The sequence below is a fragment of the Capsicum annuum genome, chromosome 10 (assembly GCF_002878395.1).
Source record: "Capsicum annuum cultivar UCD-10X-F1 chromosome 10, UCD10Xv1.1, whole genome shotgun sequence".
In the NCBI taxonomy this organism is placed as follows: domain Eukaryota; kingdom Viridiplantae; phylum Streptophyta; class Magnoliopsida; order Solanales; family Solanaceae; genus Capsicum; species Capsicum annuum.
The window spans coordinates 206741905-206753412 of NC_061120.1; the positions used below are offsets into that span (position 1 = coordinate 206741905).

General features: G+C 34.5%; 2 protein-coding genes and 1 pseudogene across 2 annotated transcripts; 2 read left to right on the plus strand and 1 right to left on the minus strand.

Annotated features, from left to right (window-relative positions):
• Window positions 1-3055: 3055 nt before the first annotated feature.
• On the plus strand, window positions 3056-3673 carry LOC124887885 (secreted RxLR effector protein 161-like). Its single transcript, XM_047397807.1, has one exon. The coding sequence runs from the start codon at window positions 3056-3058 to the stop codon at window positions 3671-3673; it is 618 nt and encodes a 205-aa protein (XP_047253763.1).
• A 1325-nt stretch (window positions 3674-4998) lies between these two features.
• On the plus strand, window positions 4999-5869 carry LOC124887638 (protein PELOTA 1-like; the record flags this gene model as incomplete). The annotated part of the gene is given in 1 exon segment (XM_047397250.1): window positions 4999-5869. A coding segment is annotated over 1 exon segment (763 nt), but the record flags the coding sequence as incomplete, so codon positions are not given.
• Window positions 5870-5987: 118 nt separating this feature from the next.
• Window positions 5988-10346, minus strand: LOC107845086 (annotated as a pseudogene).
• Between the last annotated feature and the right edge of the window lie 1162 nt (window positions 10347-11508).

The following is an 11508-nucleotide window of genomic DNA, read 5'->3' on the forward strand; positions in this document are numbered from 1 at the left end:
CATCAGGCCTTCCGAAATATAGAAGGCCTGATGTCTGTCAGTTCATTTATCATTTAGTAGTTTTGGGTCTACTGGGGGCCTTGTTCCAATTTTCAGACAGTAATTTATTTTGGTCATGTATTAGAGATTTCGCAGACGGTTGTTCAGATGTCGATAGATGTTGTGGGACATTATTTCCCCTTTGTTGATTTCATTTGATTTATGACCATGTTTTCCGTAATATTGTGTATCTTCTGCATATCTTATTATCATATGAATTATGTGCGTGATTACCAGATAGATAGGGGTGTTTCGGGCCTTCATGGTTCGGAATGCTCGTCACGGTTAGGACCCCGGTTCGGGTCGTGACACTAGTAGAGGATGCTCTTTATACAAAAGAAAAAGAAAAAAATAATTCTTTTCAAAAGCATTCCTTAGGTGACAGTAAGCAATCCAAAACTGAAGGATGGTCTAGAGGCAATTCAAAAAGCTGTTATAGGTGTGGAAAGCCAGGACACTTAAAGCGGGATTGTCATGTGAAGCAGGTATGTAATCGGTGCGAAAAATTAGGTCATATTAAATAATTTTTTTGGGCAAATCTTACTGGAGCAAACGTTGCACATGAAACAAATGATTTTGACCAACTCGGGTGGAAGCAATGCTTATCCATTGAAGTTGTTGATGAATATGTTACTGTGAATCCTATTGAGCAACAAAACAATGTGGAAGCATATGCTAATACCTCCATAGATTATAGAAAGGATTGGATTGTTGATTCTGGTTGCTCTCATCATGAAACTGAAAATGTCTCTTTGCTCTTTGATGTTCATCCACATAGTGGAAATAGAGCCATTGTTACAGCTGATAAGTCAGTACATCCAGTAGTGAAAGAAGGAAACTTCAACATCAAGGAAGACATTTCAAATGCTAAAAGCATTTTTCTCAAAGATGTTTATCATGCTCCAGGCTTAAAGAAGAATCTTGCTTTAGTTTCTCAGATTGTTGATTCTGAGAGGTATGTTCTTTTTGGTTCAAAAGATGTAAAAATTATTTCCAATATAAAACAACTTGAAGTTGATGTTTTAACTATTGGAAAAAGAAAAGACTCACTCTATGTATTGTTTGCAAGTGATGCATATGTTGAAAAGACAGGTCAGAATGCAAATGTGACATTTTTCCATGCTCGGTTAGGCCACGTTGGCTATCAATTACTGCAGGAAATCCCTACAAAGAAACTCCTTCATGGAGTTTCTTTCTTTAAAGAAATTCATCAAGATGTTGTTTGTCCTAGTTATCATTATGGAAAATCACATTGTCTTCTTTTCCCAAATTTTAATAATAAAGCTAATATTGCGCTGGAGCGGGTACATTCAGATCTAATAGGGCCAACAAGAACAACCAGTTTCAATGATGTTCATTATGTAATGATTCTTGTGGATGATTTCTCTCAGTATACTTGGGTATTTTCATAGAACGAAAATGTGAGACTCTCTCCAAATTTATTCAATTCAAGGAGCAGATGAAGAAAGAATTTGGGGTACCAATAAAGTGTCTACGAACCGACAATGAAGGAGAATACATGTCTGATCAATTCCAAAATTATTATAGAAAACGTGGAATTCAGCGTCAAATAACTTATCCAGAAACTCCACAACAAAATGGAGTTGCTGAGCGCAAGTTGGTACATCTCATATCCATTTGCTTGTCATGGTTACATACAAAGAAGCTTTCGAGAGAGCTATGGGCAGCAGTTATTCAATCAACTTGCCATGTCATAAATCTACCTCCATGGACATGGATAAAATCATCTCCTTTTGAAGTACTATACCACCAAAAACCTAATATGAGTGATTTTCGAGTCTTTGGCTCAGTGTGTTATGTTCATGTCTCAAAAACTAATTGAACTAAACTTGACCCAAGAGCAAGGTGTTGTATTTTTATTGGTTATGATACTCATGGGTAAGAATGGAGATATATGGATCCAGAAATAAAGAAAGTTATTATTTCTCGTGATTTGGTGTTTATGAAGTTTCATCTCATGAGATTCATGTAAATATGAATAGTAGCACAGTTGAGCTTTCACCCTTCTTCGGAGATGATGCATCCAGTGAAAGGGCATTACTACTCCTTCTGGAGAAAATATTCAGCAAAGGAAGATTATAGGGACTGCTACTCGGACGTCTTCTAGACAAAGAAAACAACCTAATTATTTAACTAATTATAAAGTTCAGTTAAATCATTGCTCTGTTGTGTCCTTCTTTTTTATGGGAGATTCGTGTGAAAATGAACCCCAGTCTTATAATGATGCTAAAGGCATTTTTGAATGGGAAGAAGCAATGCAGGAGGAGATATTAGCTTTAAACAAGAATTGCACATGGGAGCTTGTTCCAAAACTACATAATGTTGAATTAGTTACTTGCAAATGGATTTACACGCTGAAGGAAAAGGTCGATGGTATTGTCGACAAGTATAAAGCTCGTCTTGTTGCTCGTGATTTCTGTCAGCAATATGGTCTGGATTACGAGGAGACTTTCAGTTCTGTTGCTAAATGGTGACAATTAGAACAATCATTCCATTACCTGCTTACAAAGGCTAGAAATTGTGGCAATTAGATATGAAGAATGCATTCCTTTATGGGAAGTTGGATCGAGATATCTTTATGGAGCAGCCACATGGATTCATTTCTAAGGAATTTCCAGATTATGTGTGCTGACTCAAGAAGGTTTTGTATAGCCTCAAGCAAGTTCCACGTGTATGGTATAGTAAAATTGCTCAATACCTTAGTTTCTATGGTTTCAAGTCTTCGAATGCAGATTCAAGTTTATTTGTTAAGAAAACAACTGCAGTATGCACAATACTCCTTCTCTATGTGGATGACATGATCATTACAGGTAATGACAATGTTGAAATAACTTATCTTCAAAATGTTTTGTCTTTTCGTTTTGAAATGAAGAGTTTGGGAGAAGTGAGTTGTTTTTTTGGTTTGGAGGTTGAAAAGTCAGATGGATATTTTGTCTCTAAAAAATGATATACAACAAACTTACTGAATCATTTTCGTATGGAGGAATCAAAATAAATGACTACTCCTATGGAACCTTGCTTGAAGTTAATTAAAGATGGAGGAAAACTGTTAGAAGATACAACATTATTTCGGCAGCTCGTCGGTAGCCTATTCTATTTAACTATCATAAGGCCAAACATTTCATATTCTGTAGGAGTCTTCTCTCAGTTCATGGACAAACCATGTGAGAGTGACTTAATTGCTGCAAAAAGTATCCTTCGCTATGTCAAAAACACTCTAAATTTTGGGTTAATGTATAAGCAGTATACATCATTTCTTTTGATTGATTTTGTAGATGCAGATTGGGTTGGTGATGTAAATGATAGGTGTTCCACAACAGGGTATTGTTTTAATACAGGTTGGACAACTATCTCATGGTGTTGTAAGAAGCAAACTAGTGTTGCTCTTTCAAGTTGTAAAGCTGAATATATAGCAGCTACTATGGCCACTGAAGAGTGTATTTGGCTAAAGATGCTTATTCAAGAAATATTTTGTGTCTTGGACTATCCAGTTCACATTCATTATGATAATGAAAGTGCAATTAAGCTTGCTGGAAAATTAATTTTTCATGCCCGCTCAAAACACATTGAAACAGACTATCATTCCGTTCGAGAAAAGGCTTTAACTCAATAGATTTAACTGCTGAAAATACGAACAGAAGATCAAGTTGCTGATATATTTATTAAAGCACTTAGTAAAGCAAAGTTTGAAATGCTTCGAAGTGCTTTTGGTGTCCTTGATGGTAAGTTTGCACTAAGGGGGTATGTTGTGAATTAGTACAACTTACTAGAAGCTGCTGACATAGTCTTTGTTGACTGCCTCAAACTAGTTTTAAGTTTTTCATGTATTCAGGAAGTCGGTGTTCTTTTATTTAAGAGTTAGTGCTTTTTATTTAGAAAAATAAACATTATATCGGTTTGGTTGAAATTTTTTAGGTCCTTTTAGTATTTATAAAGTTGTAATTGTCATCAGCTAAATTCATTAAGAAATAAAAAAATCACAGTTGCAATAGCTTTTCTCTTTGGCTATTTTTCTAAGTCTAATATTTTATTACATGACTCACTTTGTTTTGAGTACAAAATATTTTAGCCAAAACATCATCATTCAATACAGAACAGTCTGAGATCACCTATAAATATGTCTCCATGTTAAAAAAGAAAGGCAATTTTAAAACATCTTCATACTATTCTTGGAGGTGGCCCTGCATGGCGTATAAGGAAATCTCTCTCTATATAAATTTTTTTTTTTTTATTGGATAAATGTCTAATAACTAAAAATTTGTTCAAAATCTCTATCTTCGAAGGAATGTTAAAACTTTGAAAAATATTTTAATTAGAAAAACAAATTCTTTGAAAGAAATATGACTTCCTCAATGAAAACAAGAAATTAAGTGGCATTTTTGCCTCGCACCCTCACAATCACCCACCCCAACCCCCCAACCTTTTTTAATCTTATAATTATAATCATAAACAAAGTTAAAATTAAAAAATTATCAATAAGGGAAAAGTATATTCTTTACAAATGGACTACCAAACAATTGGAACAAGGAATTGTATTTTACAAATAAAATTTAGATATTCAAGAGTTACATAAATGTGCTATAAATCGTAAATTTTCTCACATCAATTTAATTAGAAAAATATATTTAATTATTTGATCAAAGTTCGTAGTCCCGCAATTAAAAAAAGAAAACTTGTGTTATTAGAAAACTGTAAGAAAATGAATCATAATCCAACACCAAATAAGGAAATAATTAACGATCCAAAACCAAATAGGAAAACAATTAACGATCCAAATAAGTTAGAAAATAGTAAGAAAAGAGAATCGTAATTCGAAACATAAGAGGAAAAGAATTAACAGGCCGGCCTAATCGCAGCATATTTAAAAGGAAAGGACGAAAAGTAAACGCAATACACTGCTATAAAATCAGGAAAATTGCTATAAAATTTCATAAAGCACAAATTCATGAAATTTTCAGGTGAAAAATTAATCCCACACAAACCAGGCACAATCACAATAATTCCGGAAAAGCCACGTGATATATGGTTGTTATTCAATCTGATCGTCAATGGCGATATCATTTTCTCTTCCACAACTCGCAAGATCCAAAATTCACCAGATTCATCAAGGATGAAGAATAATTCTAGAATTAAACTCGAGCTCGAAATTCGAATTTTATCTATGGAATACGAAAAAGATTGTTCGATTTTACGTGTTCGTGGCAAGACGATTAAGTCTAACGAACACGTAAAATCCGGAGTTTTCCAGACATTGGAATTGGAAACTAAGAAGAAGTTCAATTTGACGAAGAAGATTTGGGACGAAGAAACAATTAGGGTTTTAAAAGATGAGCCGGGTCAGAAAAAGGAATCTGAGCATGATTTCGGTTCGAGAAAGCGAGTGGAGCTGAACATGAATTTATTAGAAAAGTTCATGAATATGGTTGCAACAAATAGTGATAGGGCATGTTATGGTACTCAAAGTGTTGAATATGCACATGAGTTGATGGCAATTGATACACTTTTAATTACCGAAAAAGTATTCGAAAATAATGATTTTAAAGTTAGGAAAAAGTATTGTGAGTTGAAGAAATCAGTTATTGAAGCTGGTGGGAAAGTGTTACAATTTAATGACGTTGAAGGAGATAAACTAGCTCCGATGACTGGTGTTGCTGCAATATTGAGGTTTCCTATACCCAATCTCGATGATTTAGTTTTGTAGTACTGTTTGTTTATTTTTAGATCAATTTTGTTCGTAATGTTTGTTTAGTTCTTTTTTATTTAGATCAATTTTATAGAGAATTAATTAAAAGGTTTATACTTGGTTTTCTTATCAATAACGCTTTTATAACAGTATGTGTTTTCGAAGTGTCTTCCTTAATAGGAAGTTTGCAATCTGGTTCTAACATCACGATTGTTAAAAAAAGTTAAATCGAGAAGTATCAATGTGCTCGCAATTTTAGTGCATTAAAGTTGACAAAGTTTGCATCTTCGCGAAAGCAATATTGTCCTTTGGCTTCATCATCATAACTTACAAGAGTGCTTGTCATGACAAAATGGTACTGCTGAACACAGCCTAGCTTAGCATATGGATCTGACTCACCTCCATTGCTCCTCTACTTCTTTCCTTTCAGACAAAATCCATGTTACAAAAAATTGCTATAACCAGGGCAACTATCGTAATGAGTAGCAATGCATAACTGAAATTTTCAGTAAGAGAGTCATACGTCTTTGAAGGAGCGAGTTGAGTGAAAAAGAGATCCAATCGACGAGGGTGGTTGACACCAGCTTTGCTGGTATAGTTATTATGTTGCTAAGTCCTTCCACTTTAAGTGTGGAATCTCACCTGTGGCATAATTGGCAACGAGTCGGTAAGAGGTATAATCCCTTCCTCTATTTCAGCTTGAGTACGCGGGGTTCACTGTTCTTCGAGGATCTAGAAAATGCTTGTCAACTGCCAAAACCCGTGTTATATCAACAGAATGGAGTTTATATAATCAGAAAAATGTTTTAATGGAGTTTTAAAGGTTCAAACTTATCCAAGGGAATAATAGTAGAGTTGTTTAAGGAAGGCCATATTATTTCGTAGACATAACCTGATCTCCAATTGTGCCAATAAGCAGCTGCCTGGACGTAATGCCTTTTGCTGTTGCAGTCATTGCCATTGTTTTCACAGAATGTGCAAAAAAACAAGATTGACATTTCGTGATCACTTCTCAGGACGCGAGTAGGAAGAGAAGGTTGCTGTAAGATTATGCTTTCCCAACACAAGCTTCAGCACACATCTACAAATTTAGATGTGGAAAAATGCATGACCAAAGAGAAACAGAAAAATATATTTTGTAAGAAAAATGTACCGCTTGAGACTGATCATAGATCTCAATGACAGACATTTCATATCTATGCTCTCGTAGGTCGAAGTAGTGATAGACAACCCATTTCTCACTTAAGACCTTCAGAGACAAAGAAATGTGTCACAATGCTTAGTCGATTTGAAAGTAAAGGTGGTAAAGGACAAAGGTAGTCAGGGGCGGATGCACAGCTTTACATGCGGGAACCCATAACTCTCCTACGGTTCTTGAATTTATATTGAAAAAACTAGTAAATATATAAGAATTATAAGTTGGGAACCCACAAACAAAGTGTGTTATTGGTCTACTGGTAAAAAAGGAGCTTACTAAAGCATTGTTAGAACCCACAACCTTTAAATTCTAGATCCGCCTCTAAAAGTAGTATGCCACTATATTCAAAAGAGAAGAGAAATGGAGAGCAAGGCAGACTTACTGCATGGACAGGTCCCTGAGAACCATGATGAGACATCCGGTGAAGAGCACGGTCAGGTACAGTGTAACATCCCGGAATCCTCTGGGGTTGCTGAGCCAATGTCACCAGAAGATTTAGGTGTAACAGTGGCCACAAACAGCAAATTCTTAGATAAATATTTATATGTCACATCCTGGTCCGCTGCTACCTTAGCTTGTGTATGATCCACCTGAAAGAGACCTCAAGTTAGGAAGCAGTATTGTTGAATTCTCATGCATATTTCTTTCATTATAAAGATTACGGTGGATATTTTTTTCATGAGAACTATGGCTCACCACCTAGGAATTAATCTCATCAATCAGTGGTATTCACATTAGATCTAAAATCAAGTTTATAATAACAGAGGAGATGAGGAAGACTTCATTGCTAGATTGCTATGTGTTAATAGTAAATACCAACACATAAATAGGTATACGTAGAGTAAGTGTCCCACATTGGGGATCGAGTTTTCACATCTATTATGATTGATCATATGCCGCCCTCTGCTATTCAAAATTAAGTTCCACGATCAAAGTGTGTATATCTTGGTTATTCTAGAGTTCAGACGGGATGTCAAGAAGGGATGTCGCTGCTACTCACTAGATCTTTATCAATGGATTTCTTCCTATGCCACCTTCATTGAATCTCAACCTATTCACACTGTTTTCTTCTTCTAACAATCTTAACATCTCTGAAGTTTTACACCCCCTTTTGGACATTCTATATCTTCTCCAACAGCGCCACCACTCTTAACCTATCATTCACCAACCAAATACATGAGGCCCAGAAGACTTGCACCCAGCATCATATCCATGTTCTCTGCAGACTTATCAAACCCACATTTCTAAGGCTGCGTGGGAAGGTGGATATTGTGACGCCTACACTTATAGTTGGTTCAGATGGTTAGATTGATCACCTTAAGGCAAGACTTGACTGATTTCAGAATTTGTGTTGCAAAAAGAAGTTGTAACTTTCTATAACTGCAAGTGTGTGTTTGCTTGCTTGAGCACACATGCAAAGCCAAAAAAAGATCAGGATCAGCAAACCAGTCTATTCAGCAATTCATATACTATCAAAACAAAACTCCTAATTGTCAAATCTTTTTATAGTAACAATAAAATGAAACAGAAACGGAGCAAGCTATTACGTTTTCCCATGGAGATATCAATCGCTATCCCCAAAAACATGCCTCCAAACTGATATAAAATAAAGTCAAAACAACAAATTACCCACAAGATGGGACTAAATGAACAAGTATGAAAGCCAACAAATTTGATAATGTTTGCATCCAATTGTACATAATAAGCATTGAATTAATGTGACTGCATTCTTCACTTTTCCAATGTATTTTTGATGCCTACACACACACACACAGAAAAATAAAAAAAAAAAATCAACAATTAACCAATCAATCAATTACCCTCAATCTCAAACCAATTACTATTTCACTTTATTGGAGCTAATTTTATTCTAATACTACAACAACAACAACAACATGCCCCTCACAAAGAAAGGTCTAGGGAGGATAGACGGTGCGCAGACCTTACCCCTACCTCAGAACCCCCCAGTTCAGAGCAATCCAAAAAAAGAAGTAATAAAGGTACAAGAAATAGTAGATAGTAACAAAAATTGCATATAGTAACAGGACAACAAAATCAAATGATAGTCAAAGTACAAGAAACAACAATTAATAACAGAAATCGAAGGACGAAAAGCTACATAAGCAATAGTACAACTACTAGTATGGACAATAACAAAACAACGCACTGCTACCTACTAACCTTCTAACCTCCTCCCTTAATTAAATGAGCTGTAAAACGAAGAGAATAATACGATAATTAGAAGAAAATCTCTAATTACCATGCTTAATGGCCAATGAATTGTTGAATTTTCTTGTAGTAATAAATCTCACAAAAATTTGTTTACGAGAAAATGACGAAAATGGAAGATGTTTATGTGTAAAGTAGTCCCTTAGTATATTCATGAGTAGCTTTGATCCTTAAATTTATCAAAAATAAACATTTTTTAATATCTCTGCCAACTATTTAGGACTCGTATGTAGGCTTTATTAAATAAAATAATTCATGGATTAAAAGTTGAGAAAAGAATCAAAAATACTTCTCTATTTTCGTAAATTGGCTAAGTTTGCCCCTGGTTAAACTATGAGGTCAACTATGCCTCTGCCGTTACCAAAATATGCAAATATATCCTTCTTTTTAACTATTTTTCATGTAGGCTAACAAGTGCGGTGGACGCCATCTGACATACCAACTCAGCGCCAAATCTTCATATTTTTTTTCATTTAATTTTTCTTTTCTTCGTTACTGTTCAGATCTGCGTCTTTTCTTTCATAGGCATCCATTTTTTCCGGCTAACAACTAACGCAATTCTCCCAATTCCAAAAATTTAGCAACAATCTAATGTTGTGCCCACTGTATACTCTTTATATCAATGCCCTCTTTAACCATTTCATAGAGCGGGCTCTCAAATCTCTTGCTCAGTAGTAAACCTTTCAGTTCCATATCGAATTGACGTATGGGCCATATCTTCTTCAACTCCCAACGCCCTGATCAACACATAGGAAGGCTCCAAACTTGCACTGGTACATGCACTTCCACTTGACACTGCAACCTCCTTTAGTCCCATCAACAAGCTCTCACCTTTCACATATGCAAAAGATAAGTTCAAATTCCCAGCATATCGTCTTTCAACACTTCTGTTTATAACAACCCCATCAATCTTAGACCTTATACCATTCAGTAACCTCTCCTGCAAAGCTGCCCCAAACCCTACCACTAACGGAGTAGGTACCGTCCCACTCCTAATCCCTCTCTCTTGTCCACCCCATTCATCTGAGGCTCAACCTTAATCCTCGGCCTACGCTTAATATACAAAGCACCAACACCTTTCGGCCCATAAATTTTATGCCCACTTAACGTCATCAAACTTATGTTCATCTTCTCCACATCAATTGGAATCTTCCCCAACGCTTGGTGCTTTGTATATTACGTAGGCATAGGCCTATGGGAAAAATGGAGTAGAATGAAAATTGCGTTAGTTGTTAACTGGATAAAATGGATGCCTACGAAGAAAAGACCAGATTTGAACAGTAAAACAGAAAAGAAAAATTAAATGAAAAAAAATATAAATATTTGACACTGAGTTGGCGTGCCACGTGGCACCCACCTCACGCACTTGTTAGCCTACTTGAAAAACAATTAAAAAGAGGGGTACATTTGCATACTTTGGTAACGGCAGGGGCATAGTTGATCCCATAATTTAACTAGGGGCAAACTTAGCCAATTTATGAAAGTAAAAGGATATTTTTGATTTTTTTTCCTTAAAAGTTAGTCCAGCTATGTACAATGTTTGATTGTCCAATTTAAATCTAATCTCATCTAATACATGGATAGCTAATACACCATAGAGTGTATTATTTTATCCCTAAGAAACTATGGGATTACTTATTCATGGCTTAATAATACATGGATAAGAGAATTAAATGACTCAACTACCCTTCAATTCTTTTTATTAAATTTTTCTTTTAGTTTCATTTTAAATTTAATCACTACAAATTTGGTTGTTATGTTACATTTAATTTGTCAATTTTTATTTTATTTTGCGTATGCGAATCAAGTGCTTAAATATCATTTACTCCTTTATGTTAGTTTTGAATGTGAACTACATTTATGTTATTTTGTAATTGCTCAATTTACAGACAGATTAATTTAAATAGAAAAGATTATTGTCAAATAAATATATAATTTGAAAATCTAAAATTATATTATCAAAAGTTCGTGATGTTCTTACATAGTGTGCTTTATATTTTTAAAAAATTATTTCTCTATAATATGACAATTATTTGTTTGTTTTAAATTTTTCTTGTTTAAATATACTCAATTTTTTTTTAAAGAAATAAATGATCAACTAAGCGGAGTGAGAATTATTACATATTTCAGTTTTTTAAATGAAATAGAAAATCTCATAAAAATTTAAGAGTATAATTATAAAAAAGATTTTGTAGAGTTTTAAAATACATGATATATCTAATTTTTAATACAATAAACCAAACACTTAATAAAAATAATTCATATATTACTAATCTTTATATTATTAATCTCTATATTGTTAATCCCAATATTATTAATCCATGGATAACTTTTCTTT

Excerpts from the sequence above, each read along its gene's own strand:
- LOC124887885 (XM_047397807.1), top strand. The coding sequence starts at position 3,056 with ATGACTACTCCTATGGAACCTTGCTTGAAGTTAATTAAAGATGGAGGA.